Source organism: Phacochoerus africanus, chromosome 2 (assembly GCF_016906955.1).
Source record: "Phacochoerus africanus isolate WHEZ1 chromosome 2, ROS_Pafr_v1, whole genome shotgun sequence".
Taxonomy (NCBI): Eukaryota; Metazoa; Chordata; class Mammalia; order Artiodactyla; family Suidae; genus Phacochoerus; species Phacochoerus africanus.
In genome coordinates this window covers 73,313,200-73,327,510 of record NC_062545.1, presented here as the reverse complement: position 1 = coordinate 73,327,510, position 14,311 = coordinate 73,313,200, and the positions used below count along the sequence as shown (strand labels likewise).

General features: G+C 35.8%; 1 protein-coding gene across 1 annotated transcript in view; it reads left to right on the top strand.

The window, feature by feature from the left end:
• PDSS2 (decaprenyl diphosphate synthase subunit 2) overlaps positions 1-14,311 on the top strand; it is a 259,758-nt gene that overhangs the window by 146,447 nt on the left and 99,000 nt on the right. Inside the window, exon 3 of the mRNA XM_047761927.1 lies at positions 6,215-6,413. Within this exon, the coding sequence (XP_047617883.1) occupies positions 6,215-6,413 (199 nt within the window). The remainder of the gene's footprint in view (positions 1-6,214; positions 6,414-14,311) is intronic.

Below are 14,311 nucleotides of genomic sequence, written 5' to 3'. Positions count from 1 at the left end.
TTTCTTCTGCAATTATTTTTTCATATCCTTTCCCATTTTGCTCTTAAGCTGTTTGTCTTTTTTTATCTTAATGTCTTGTCCAATCTCCACACATTTTGAGTAGATTCTTCTATCTATTGTATGTGTTGCAAATATATTATTTCAAGTCTGTAGTTGCCTCAGTCTACATTTTACTATGTAAACATTTTTGTATATGTTATTTTATCTACCCAATTTTATCCCTTATTTTCTTTATGACTTGCTGACTTCCTATTTTATTTTGCAAGGCTTTCTCACCCCAAGGTCATAAGAGTGTTTTCTTAAAGTTATGGGTTTTTTTTTCTCATTTAGATATTTGATCCATCTAAATATATTTTAATCTATTAAAATTGCAAGGTGTAAGATAGGGATTTAAGTTTATTTTTTTCCCTTAATCTGTATCTCTTTGCTCCAGCATTTTTTTGTAAGAATAATCCATCTTTCCCTAACAATTTGAAATGTTATCTTTACCATAAATAATTTTCCAAATATATTTGGCTCTCTTTCTGGATTTTGTTCCACTAATCTATTGGTTCCCATGATATTACTATACCTTAAAAAATTGCAATAGCTTCACAATAAGTTTTAAAATCTACAATGATAGCACTCTTGCAAAGTTTTCTTTGTAATCTTCAGATTTATTTTTAGATGAACATGAGTCAAATTTCCAACTTAAAAATGTTTTAATATTCAAATAAAATGATTTTAAATAAATAACTCAAAATAAAATGATTTTAGATAAATAACTCTTCCTACTATTTTAAATACTTTGAGAAACACCCTGAATTTTGTACATTTTGTGTTTGGGGCTTTAGAGTCAGAGAGCCCTGAACTTGAATCCAGCTGTGCAATTTACCAGCTATGTGAACCTGAGCAAGTTACATATTCTGTCCACTTAGCTTCCTTCTGTACAGTAGAGATAATAATGCTTACCTCAGAGAGCTGCTGTTTTACATCACTTGATTTATTAATCTGTTAATTGAGTTATTACACTTGCAAAATGATTTTATGTAAAGTTGCTCAGGATACTAACTAACTGGCTCAGAGTAATTAATTTAGTAAGTGGGAGCCCTTACCACTATAAGGCATTTTAAAAAATGGGCTATTTCAAGTATTTTCAGATGAGATGATGTGATAACTGGCATTTGTTTCAAAATAATCTGGAAGGGGAAAAAAAAAAACCTGGAGGGAGAGTGAGAGGTGTAGCTAAAACAAGATTAGGGTCCACGGAGTTTCTTTATGCTGTATTTTCTACTTTTGTTTCTTATTTTTGAAAATTACCAAAATAAAGTTTTTTTTCAAAAAACTGCATCTTTAAAAACTGTTAAAAATGACACTGAGTTCCATTGCGGCTCAGTGGTTAACGAATCCGACTAGGAACCATGAGGTTGAAGGTTCGATCCCTGGCCTCGCTCAGTGGGTTAAGGGTCCGGCGTTGCTGTGAGCTGTGGTGTAGATTGCAGATGCAGCTTGGATCCTGAGTTGCTGTGGCTGTGGCATAGGCTGGTGGCTACAGCTCCGTTTAGACCCCTAGCCTGGGAATCTCCATATGCTACAGGTGCGGCCCTAGAAATGACAGAAAAAAAAAAAGACAAAGTGCGTGTATTTGTTACTTATAAGTGGAATATTTTGTATTATAAACCTCTCAGAAAGAAGAAAAGCAAGGAAGGAAGAAGAAAAAGGGTAAAAGAAAAAGAAAGCCAAAGAAGACTCCATTGTCTTTTATCTCCTTTGCCTGTGTGGTGAAACACAACTGACCCTTCTATTATTTTAACACCAACTTAAACATGTAAAAATTTCAAGAGAGTTCAAGTTAATATAAGGAATAATTTCTGATAATTAAAACTATTCATCAGCAAACCTGGCTCCTGTGTAATTTGTTATTACTTATCCCTGGAAGGGGCTAATTGAGGTTAATTGACCTATGGGGTCACTTCCAACTCTGATTCTATAAACGTGACTTTTTAGTTTATATCATTCCTTATCTTTTGAAACTAAGAGTGACAGCTATCTCTCCTACTTTTTCAAATTGACTGCTAAGTAAAGAGCTATTTATTTAACAGATATTTATAGGGAGCCCCAGGAAGTAGGATAGTGTCATTTACAGTGTAGTGAGGGAGAAGGGCAGCAGATGAAAGACAGCTGAAGAAAGGATTACAACATAGTACAGTAAATGACTGAGCTGTGTTCAAAGGCTCTCAAGCCCAGAAGGGGTTAACTTGGCAGAAGTGAGGGAAGACTTCACAGAAGTAACACATGGACTGATTCTTAAAAATTATTTAGACCAAAAATATATTTATCATTCACTCTCTAACAGCAAAAGTGTAGCGCATATATACAGATGGACCTCCAGAGTGGAGAAATAAGAATGTAAAATGTCTTCACCATTTCTGTAGTATAGTTTTTATTGACCATATCTTTCAGGAGTTTATGTGACTCCAACAAACAGTAGCTTAAAGGAATGCAGTGTTTATTTATCTCAGATAACAGAGATGGGCACATCAGAGCTGGTGCAGCTGTGAGAGGAATTATCAGGGGCCCAGGCTTCTCATTTCTTCTTGCTCTACCATCCTTAGCTTGGGGGCCCTCTTTAGGATCCTTAAGTCTCTGCTGTGCTCCTAGACACCTGGGCCATGTCCCAGACAGAGGAGAAGGCAAGCTCAAAATGCCAAAGGTTCATGCTATCTGAATCTCTCCCCTTATCTCAGGAACTAGATTTCTCAGAAACTCTACCTAAGGTGCTTCTACTTACATTCATTGGCCAGACTGTGCTACATGGATCCCCTCTAGCTCAGGGGATCTTGGGGAGGTGAATATTTTTAAATGAGGCATTGTCACTCCACACACGACCAAATGTTAACAGTAGGAGGACAGAGAGAGTGGATGGGTAACTAGCAATGTCTGCCATCCTTATTTTTCCAAAGCTTGGGATGCTAAAAAATTTGGAGAAATATTGGAAGAATATGGGACAAAGCAGATTAAGTTGTTTAACATATAATTGAAAGAAAGTAATTTCCTGAAAATTCTTGTAAAAACATCAATTAATCCTCAGGGTTACATTCAATGTGGTAATTATTCTGATTACTTAACGTAAACTATTCATTTGTAACTCTTTTCCAATCAAGATTTAGCATGAAAAAGAGTACTAAAATATGTGTACATAAGATTGCATGAAGACTTTTATGTAAGATAATTTTTAAAATCCAGTATGTTAAAAGTTTACAAAATTGCCTTGGGTGGCTAAAATAGGAGTAAGATAATGAGAGGAAAAAATTTCCAGATTCTTTCATATTGTCTCTGCTTCCCTGCTATAGTCTAAATTAACTCTTGATTAATGTGGTCTGTTGTTTATCTAATGATAAAAATCTTAGAAGTTGAGAGGATAGGACTAGATAGTGGAATTGCAGAACAGATTTCAAGATGACCAGTCAGTTCATTTCTGTTTCTTATAGAAAAGTAGGCACCAGTAATAATTTTGTCTCTTTTTAACTATTAACTACCAGTCTAGGTAACTTTTTAAAATCCCAGATGTTATTTTAGGACTGAATCTGAAACTTTAGGACGGAAATCCTTGAATCTTAGAATGAAAGAGACTGTTTTCTTCAGTTCCCCTCCTTTCAGTGATGAGAAGACCAAGGGCCTAAGACTTTAGGGATTTGCCCATGAACCGTCTGTTATAGGCAGAGGTAGAACTTATCCAGATTCCTGATTGAGCTAAATCACTTGATTTGGTTCTAACCAAGTGATTCGGAAACAACTTGGTTACTTTCCCCAGCTACTAATGACAGAAAGAGTTAAGTAAGTCCAGTCATAATATACTTTATCCTAGCAAAATGCTCTTTGTAGTGCTTAGAACTAAGAATGAAAATTAGACAAGTTAGTGGTGGACATATCCTAGTCTTGGTAACATTGGTAACTCTGCCCCCCCCCCCATTTACTAGTCATTGGGTAAATAAGCACTTTCAATTATCATTGGTCACTATGACAAGGTGGCTCTGAGTTTCAGCTTTGTCCTTTATAAACTGAATGTTCTGACCAGGTATTTAACCTCCCAGATCTCCTGTAATTAGAATCACAAGTAGAGATAATACAAATGAAAGTCATTGTAAATAGTAGGTACTGTACAAATTACAGTTTTTCACTTTTATTACCACCATTGTTTTTGTTGTTTCTGGCTATGTGGCATTTAAAGATTGCTATTTGTTTAATGAATGCAGCTTTATGATTATAGATGTCTTTATTAAAAGCTCCCAGTCATTCACCATTTTCATCCTTAGGGCGATTCAGAACCCTTACAATGTCTGTTGCCTCGTTATTACTTTCGTTCATAAGCTGAACTACATGAGAAATTTATCCAGTGCTTAACCTTCCGTGAGCTTTATACCTGCTCATAATCTCATTGTGTAATTTTTGTGAAATGTAACAGTATAGATTTTTACAACGAACATTTTTGTAAACTAGAATATATTAGCAGTATACTAATAAAATACATTTTTATTCCTTTTGTTTAGTCACCAGTTTAAAGCAAAGTTTTAAATATTAGCCCTCTTTTTTAAAATGTTTTCTGTCAATTTCTCAATAAGAAAAGGAACGGACCACATTTTATTCATCTCTGTAAATCCCACAGCTTTGCATTTAGAATTAAAAGAGATAATGTATAAAAGTGCTTATTAGCCTAATGTCTGGCACAGATTATATTCCCACTTAAATTGGAGTTTGTTAGATACTGGTAAGGATTCTCAGAAATCCTAATGTTATGGAGAACAAAGTTATACTGAGAACAAAGCATCTAAATGGAACTATGGAGGGTGGCCCTTACTGGCCAGCTTCTCTCTGGGAAATCCTGGTGACTTGTGGTGTAGACAGTGGGAATGGTAGAGAGAAGGGAGGTGTCAGGATCTGCTTATAAATCCCAAACTACTCAGTGGAAAGGCCTCTATTAAAAACTGCATTCAAGTCTCTTTGCAAGGGTACCTGATATTAAGTTACACCAGACCAGCAGCTGCGGTTGCCACAGGTCTGTCTTGAGCATGTTTCCCTGAGTTCGAAGTAGTCAGTTAACAACAGCAAGGAAGAAATACGAGAAATGTACACCTGATTTCCATGACAAATATAGTAATGCTAGTGGAGCCACTTTCTGTGTTGCTATATGGGCATAGGCAGCGACACAAATTAGAATATAATGGAACCTGTCCTCTGTTGGCAGAGTAACCCCAAAAGAATGGAGAAATCAGTAATCATCCAGCTGGTGTAATACTGAATTGCTTCAAAACCAACTTGTAACTGATGCCAAGTAAAAGCACTGTGTACCCATTAAAATGTGGCATGATTGAAGAAATAAAGCGCATTGGAAACCATCAAAAAAATCAAACCACAAAACTCCAAAATGCTAAATGAAATAAATCATAGAAAGACAAATACACTACGATTTCACTTATATGTGGAATCTGAGAAACAAAACAAAACCAAAAACTGTACTCAGATACAGAGAACAGATTGGTGGTCACCAGAGATGGGGGGGGGGAAGTAGATAAAATAGGTGAAAGTAGTCAAAAGATTCAAATTTCTAGTTATGTAAAAAAGAAGGCCAGTGTGAGGATCTAATGTACTGGAGATATAATGTATAAATAGTGACTGTGATTAATGTTACTGTATTGTATATTTGAAAGTTGCTAAGAGAGTAGATCTTAAAAGTTCTCATTACAAGAGAAAACATTTGTGACTGTGTGGTAACAGGTGTTAACTAGGCTTACTGTATGATGATCATCTCACAATCCAGCCCTCCCTTGGAATCTGGGGAGGATTGGTTCTGGACCCACTTCAGATACCAAAATCTGAGGAAGCTCGAGGCTCGTGGTTGGTTGTCCGTATCTGTCGTTCCACATCTGCAGATTCTACCAAACTCAGATTGTGTAGCACTTCAGTTTTTATTGAAAAAACCCTCATATAAGTGGACTTGCACAGTTCAAACGCATGTTCAAGAGTCAGTTGTATGCACAAATACTGAATCATTATATTGTACACCTGAAACTAATATAATGTTATGTCAGTTATATTTCAACAGAAAGAATCTTCACCAAAAAGGAATAACCTAAAAAGAGACTGATCTGTGAAACATTGTATTGTTGAAAACTGAAGTCTGACATTAGTGATAAGATGGTATTCATTACACTAAAGTCTTACCTTTATGTTTTAGTCAAAGAAGTTTGGCAGAGATCACAGAACTTATCCATACTGCTCTCCTTGTACATCGTGGAATAGTAAATTTAAATGAATTGCAATCTTCTGATGGGCCACTGAAAGACATGCAATTTGGAAATAAAATAGCTGTCCTGAGTGGAGACTTTCTTCTAGCAAATGCCTGCAATGGACTAGCTCTGCTACAGAACACCAAGGTAAAACTGGGCAGGGTTTGCTATGTCTGGATGGCCTTTAGGTAGCTCTGGGTTGACCGCAAGAGCCGCAGAGGTCTGGACACCCTGCTGCCCCAACTCCCCACACATAGATGCTCGGTAATATTGTGGTGATAATAATGATCACGATGATAATGGCAGTAATGATACCAGTTAAAACTGGTAAATGCTGGTAAAGAGTTTTGAAATTAATTTCTTTTTTTAATGATTATAGATGGAATTATTTATTATAGGATTGTAGGTTAAATATTCAAAGATGATATAAATAAATATTACCTATAATTTCACCATCCAAAGGTAATCACTGTTGGTTAATATTTTCATATATTTCCTATCAGTCTTTTTGTTTATTTATTCAGACCTTCATATATGAATTATGTGGATTTGGGGGTAACATAAGTGAAAACTTACATGTACAAGTTTTTTTAAAAATCCTGCCTATTTTCTCCCATTGCATATATGATCTGGGTATTTTCCCATGTTAACTTTTTTTAATAAAATTTCCAATGCTTATACAGTATTTAGTTATTTAGGTGTAATATTCTTTTACTTAACAAGTTCCTTATTTTGGACATTTAGGTTGCTTCTGATTTTTTACTGTCATAAATAGATCTGCAGGAAATATCTTTACACATCAGTTTTTCCCCATTCCAGATTATTTCTTTAAGATAAATACCTAGAATTGGTTCAGAGGGTTTAAACATTTTTAGTATTCCTGATACATATTGCCAAGCTACTTTCTAGAAAGATTGTAAGAAAGATTGAAGAGGTAGTCTTAATTTATCAGTTAGGATTAGGTGTGACTATAAAATAACAGTGGGCAAAAAACAAGATAGGAGTTTATTTTTCTCATTTTTTGCAAATTTTTATTATCCAGAAGTAGGCAATACAAGGTTGGTATGGAGATTCTAAAGTCAGGAACCCCAGGCTCCTTCTATCTCACTGCTCTGCCATTCCTATCTTACTACCTCATGGCCTGAGAGAGTTGCCATCACGTCTTCACATCAGTCAGAAGGAAGGAAGGATGAGGAAGGGCAAAGAAGGGCAGATGTCCTCCATTGAAGGTCAAGTCATTGTGAATCCTGAGCACCAAGGACAGTCTTCTCTCAGTCTCCTGTCCCAGAATCCTATCTGACTTAGCATTTGTCCTGGATTTTTTTTTAGCAGAGAATTATTACTGACAATTACATTAGAATAAAGCAGTGCGGGTTTAATAGATCTCAGCTTTCTACTTCCAGCCTCTGCCTCAGTTTTTGTCTAACATAAGCCAGTAATATGTGGGACCCACACAGGGAGAGCCATCATGTTAAGGTATTATTTAACCTGAAAGACAGCCAGCAATAACTCATCTCTTTTCCCAGCCCTTTCAGATACCTCCCAGCAGGGACAGAATGCAAGGCAATTGTTGATATAACAAAATGCACTGAAATGTCTAGGGACTGTTAATTCATTCCTATCTCAGGTGACACTGCTGTTGTAGCTGGCCACTTGGTGTATTACCCAATTGGTGTTATGGCCCCTGTCTGGCCTTCAAGAATCACAAAACCAACCAGGTACCAGTTCAGAAGCAAAGTGGTAGGTGTGGTAAGTTAGAGGTCCATTGTCTAAGAAATAGACATGTGGGAAATGGAGGCTGATCAGTTCTGTGTAGATTGAGTAAAGAATAGGTTGAGCACACTTGTTTGTATGATGTAAACTGGTAATTATTTTACTGTTTGGCAGTACCTTGTTTTTGCAGTAAACCTTTTGGCATCAGTAAGCTCAAAAAAGTAAAAGTATATATTTTTAAGTTTTCAAAGTACTGAATTTTTGTTTCTGAAGGAAGTCGATAAAGAATTTGTAACTTGCATAAAATGTTTGTTGACATTTACTATCCACTATGGAGGCCATGGTGGTCTCACTGACTACAGGAAAACAAGAAGAGTCAAATCTGCAGAAAAAGTATCAGGAGCTAGTTCCAAAGTTAGTAGTTACTTTAGGAAGACTTCTTGAAGATGATTATTTAATATACGTAATTGAAGAAAGTGTATATATGTGTATACTTTTTCCATCCATTCATGAAATCAAGGTAAAAATATTCTATCAAAGGTAAAGCCATTATGAGTGAGGTTGGAAATTCATTTTAAAAGTTCAGCATAGATAAAAAATATTAGTTTATAATAATAATGCAATTACAGATTTAGGTGAAGCACACACAGTGTTGTGATTTAAAAAATGGTCATCTGACTATATTGAGAAACCTGTGGAGTGATTGGAATTGGGTGAGGCATACTCATAATTCATAATTGCATCAAAACAAGCATCAACATTGTACTAATTGAAATAGAAGCTATTGCTATAAAATTTATAAGATTTTGGGTATATAGCTAATGTTGAGTAAAAAACTGTATTTCAACACCACAGTATGTGTCTCTTTGTTGCCTATCATCAGTCAGATTTTAGAAATCTTTAATTCCCAACAATGGTATTGAACTTTGTTATAAATGGGTCATCAAATTTTGGTGACATTTTGTTCAAAATCAATTGGAAATCTTAAATCAAGTGTTCAATAAATGAAACACCAAAGGAAGCTTTTAATTTTTTTTTTTTTGGTCTTTTTTTGCTTTTTCTAGGGCCGCTCCCACAGCATATGGAAGTTCCCAGGCTAGGGGTCCAATCGGAGCTGTAGCCGCCCAGTCTACGCCAGAGCCACAGCAAAGAGGAATCTGAGCCACGTCTGTGACCCACACCACAGTTCACAGCATCGCTGGATCCTTAACCCACTGAGCGAGGCCAGGGATCAGACCTGCAACCTCATAGTTCCTAGTGAGATTCATTAACCACTGAGCCACGATGGGAACTCCAAGAAGTTTTTAGAGAATTGCAATTAATGAAAACAAATGTTCCACTGGAATTTTCCCCTACAGAGGCAAAGAAGTTGAACAAAATAAGTAGTAAGAACTCATATGCTCTACAAGAGTACAATTTGTGGCCTTGTGATTATGATTTGGAATATCTCACATTGCAGGAAGAATCTTTTGGAGGTGCTCCTATTTTGAATAAATTATACACATGCATGAATGAAATGAAATTGAGAAGGCCTAGATTTTGCAGCATCTAATTTTGACAAAACATTCAAAAGAATCTTAGAGTCAATTTATTTGACAAGTTTTGTCTTTAAAAATATGTGTCAAAGAAAGGCACTCCAAAGGAAGCAAAAAGACAGTACCTTGAAAATATTTGGACTGGAATAGTTATACTTTTCAATATGAAAAAAATAGAATTGAGTATCTCTTCCATTTAGCAAATTTGCTCTGAGTTTACCAAGTAATTCAGAACTTACAGAAAGAGCATTTTTCTTAATCAACAATATTATGGTCTACTAATAAGAATCAATGTAAAATATCAATAATTTCAAATTTAATTATAAAATGCAATTATGAATAATATTGCTGGCAGCTTTATTTTTAAATGTCATGTTTTTAAGAACACATTCTTCACAAAATGCCAGTGGTATAATATTAGAGACAGACAGGGCTGAGAAACAAGATAAAGTATGTGAATATGTACCAGGAATAATTATTCTGTTGGCTATTTCTTAATATTAAGATAATATAAAGAAGTTCTTTTTTATTTTAACATACATGGATATATGTTATATTTATTTATTTTGGACTTTTTTGAAAATGGTTTTTGAATAGAACTAGTTAACAAGTCCCCCAATATAATAAAATCGATTTTTAGTTAAATAAATAAACAAGTTGCCTGAAGTATGAAATTTTAATTATTTTAGCATTCCATTTTACTCTGAAGTGTCCCATTTGGATGATAAATTACATAGTATCACCACTTTAAAGACATTTCTCAGAAGTTATCTGAAATCCTTCTGCTTACATTCTCTTCGCCAGAATTTAATGATATAGTCACACCTAGCCGTCAGGGAGACTAGAAATGTAAACTTTATCATGGGTCCCTATGTGGCCAGCCAAAAATCTGGAAGATGCAGAGATTAGATACTGGAAGTTAAGTATTATTTTGCCTTACCTTGCCATCAACACTTTTGGCTAGCACATGTTTTTATGAGACAGACCTGCTGACTTTTACGGAGAAAATAGTATGATACCTTTAATATATAGGGTATATTCACCTCAAAAGGAAGCTAAGGAAAGAAATGAATTGGCCATATAAAATGGAATAATAAGTAATTTCAATCTGGGAGCCATTCTCTGACCTGAATTGTCCATCTTCCCTCTTCACCATACCCGCTGTTGTCTTTACTGAACTTTGGATCTTGGAGAAGGAGGAAGGAAGCCTCAGAAAGTGCAGGTCTGATACGATTTTTGGGTGTCTTGAGCTGCAAATGACTAGCTCTAGCCACACACGTTGGCCACTCATGGGTTAGACCCACATACCAGAAAGGAAGAGATATTTTGGACATACCAGCTAGGTCCACATTTCAGTAATTAGCCCTCACCCTGGCCCCTACTGTAAAAAACAAAAAGAAACAAACAGGAGTTCCCGTCATGGCTCAGTGGTTAATGAATCTGAGTAGGAACCATGAGGTTTCGGGTTTGATCCCTGGCCTCGCTCAGTGGGTTAAGGATCCAGCGTTGCCGTGAGCTGTGGTGTAGATTGCAGACGTGGCTCGGATTCCGCATTGCTGTGGCTCTGGCGTAGGCCGGCGGCTACAGCTCCGATTCGACCCCTAGCCTGGGAACCTCCATATGCCACGGGAACAGCCCTACAAATGGCAAAAAGACAAAAAAAAAAAAAGACACAAACCAAAAAAACAAAGCTTATTGCCTTTAAACAAATTTCTATCTGTTTGTTCTAATTATTAGTTTTAACTCTTACTTTAAGCTATTCTAATGAAATCTTATATATAAGGTTAAGATGGGGATACTAAGTACAAATATTATTAACATGCTATAATGACACAAAGAGGTACTCATTTAACCACTTCACTTTATGGGGATAGTATTTAATATGTTCTTTTTTCTTAGCTAGCTTGTATCATTCACACCTTCTTTTGGTGTGGTTTGACTTCAGAGAAAATGGAGGCTTTATTCCCATCAAAATCAAATCAGATTCACAGCCTGTGAAATCCACTCTTGGTGTTTTGCATTCAGAAGCATCACTATAAATGTTCCAGAGTCTAAGACCTCCACCATCTGCTCCATTAGGCACTGGATTTCAGTAGCACTACTTCATTTACCCAAAAAAAAAAAAAAAAAGAAAATGCTTAGCATATCCAAGCAACAGTTAAGCCTGAAGCTCCTCCTTGAAATAAGAATGATCAAGCATTTCCTTCCCCTCCAGTGAGCCCTGTATTTTCATGGTCTCTGCACAGGTTTGGACCTTTAGATTTGCAATTTGTCAACCTTTGGTGAGGAATTGTTTTCCTTTTTAAAGCCATGGGATATTTTTTTCTGAATTTGGTAGTTGAATTGAAGCCTTTATTCTTTGCAACCCTCCCATTCATCCAAAATATGGATTTTTTTCACATTCTTCTTCAAAGGGTCATTGAAGGCTCTACAATGTCAATTTCAGAAGATGCTCCAACTGGCTAAGTTTTTGTGAAAGACCTTGAGTACCATGTCCAGGGGTCCATAACTGATCTTCTACAAATGTGGGCTTATGTAGCCGTCTTTTAATCATAATAGATGATTTCCAAACCATGTGAACAGTAAACAGATTAGACTGTAAAGGGTAATAACTAGAGTGCTTTATCAAAGATTTCTCTGATAAAACAAATCTCTCATATTTAGAACCAGTTCCTTTCTTTTAAATACTTGGCAGTATTCCCCTTAGAATATTTTCTTTAAGAAGGAAAGTAAAGTTTTATCTCAGAAGAGGACTAGTTTTATTAAACGAGTTCCTAGAAGCTTAAGTACAATAGGGGATTTTTGAAGGGGAAGAAGAGGTGTTGATAAATATTTCTTTGAGGCAGTATTAAGTTTTCTTATGCCGTCTACATATATATGGTTAATGTCTTGGTAAAGTTAGATTTCTATTTAATGATGTTTTAATTTCTTTTATAAGAAAGAAAAATTGTTGACAGTAACAGCATAGAGACCACAGCAATAAGGGAGCAGGCAGAATGTAACACAGATTTCTATATGTACTATTCTGTTTTTTCACCATAACAGCCTGCTTTTTCTTTGAGGGTATATATTTATCTTGGCAATTAAAGTTAGCATATTTGTGGCAACTTTAATTTTTTATGACTTTTTCATTTTACCGATTTCCCATTTTCTTTTGCTACTGGATTCTTGTCTGAATTTCTGTATTATATGTTTATCACTATACTTCTCCTGGGGCATACCATTAGATGAAGGTTTCTGTTTTATAATTGCCAAGGGTAAAACTAGCAAAGTCAATTATTCTCCCTTTGGCTTTTCCCTGAAGACCTTAGGGGTCCTCAAAGTAATTGCCTTAGGTAACACTTAGATTTTTAAGTATCACTAAGTATAAAAATTGGTATATTAATCCTCTGGTAATTGTCTTCTTACTACTATAGCTGTAGTCACATAAGTGTGAATTAACAAGATTTTGAATTCAAGAGTGAGTTTAAAAATTAATGCTTGAGGAGTTCCCGTCATGGTGCAGCGAAAACGACTCTGAGGTTGTAGATTCATTCAATCCCTGGCCTTGGTCAGTGGGTTAAGGATCCAGCATTGCCATGAACTGTGGTGTAGGTTGCAGACACGGCTTGGATCCCACATTGCTGTGGCATAGGCTGGCAGCTGTAGCTCGGATTAGACTCCTAGCCTAGGAACCCCCATGTGCTGTGGGTGCAGCCCTAAAAAAAGACAAAAAGACAAAAAAAAATTAATGCTTGATTATTCATTCATTTTCAGTTATAGAACCTAAGGACAACTTTTTATTTTAGTACTTCACTGTATAAAGACCTCATAATGCCTCTTTTCAAGCTGTAAATTCCCTGATGCTGTTGAAATAAACTGCTCTATATTGTGTTCATGTAGAACATTACTGAACGTTGAAATGATGCAGTCATGCCAGAACCTAAAATTTTAGTGTTTGAGCATGAAGCTGTCAGTGAGACATGCTGAATAATTGAGGGAAAATCATGACATGGAAAAGCACTGTAATTTAGAAATCTGGCTGACCATTACACATTTTCTCTGGTCCCTGTGTTTATTTGTAGACTGGATTTATATTTTAGGACTAAGCCACAGTGCAAATAAGACTGTGCACATTACTACTTGTCATCTTTAAAATTTTAAAAAAAGTGTTTTATATCATCTGTGCAATGATAAATAACCCTGGTATTTAAAGAATTTAATTCACCATGTTATTTTTTAAATATTTGTAGTAAATTTTCATTTAATGGATGAGCCTGATGACTCTAATCTTTCACTATACATCAGATGGGAGACTGTGAATTAGCCTAGGTCTTGTCTAAACAGCCTAGAACATTGACATGTCACTCCTGGGGGCCATTCTATTAAGCGTTACTGATTTATATTTCTAAATAACCAGTGGCGCAGATGTACTCCTTACATGGCTGATGTATTTCCTTATGTTAACTTTGTTTTCCTAAAGGCATAAATATGTTGTTTACAAGGAAGAATTTTGTTTGTATAAATATGCTCAATTTAGGCACATAAATCTCTTCCTTCTATTCCATCTATATTTTTTAATAAAGAGCCTGCTATTGGTTATTTTATGTTTTTCTTATTTGTTATGTTAGTTTTACTTTCAAATACAAGTTGAAAAGTGAAGGAGTTCCTGCCATGGGTTAAGAATCTGACTGCAGCAGCTTGGGTCGCTGCAGAGGTAAGTGTTAGATCCCAGGCCTGGTGCAGTGGGTTAAGGGATCCAGCATGACTGCAATTTAGGTCTCAGCTGTGGCTCAGATCCATTTCCTGGACTTACAG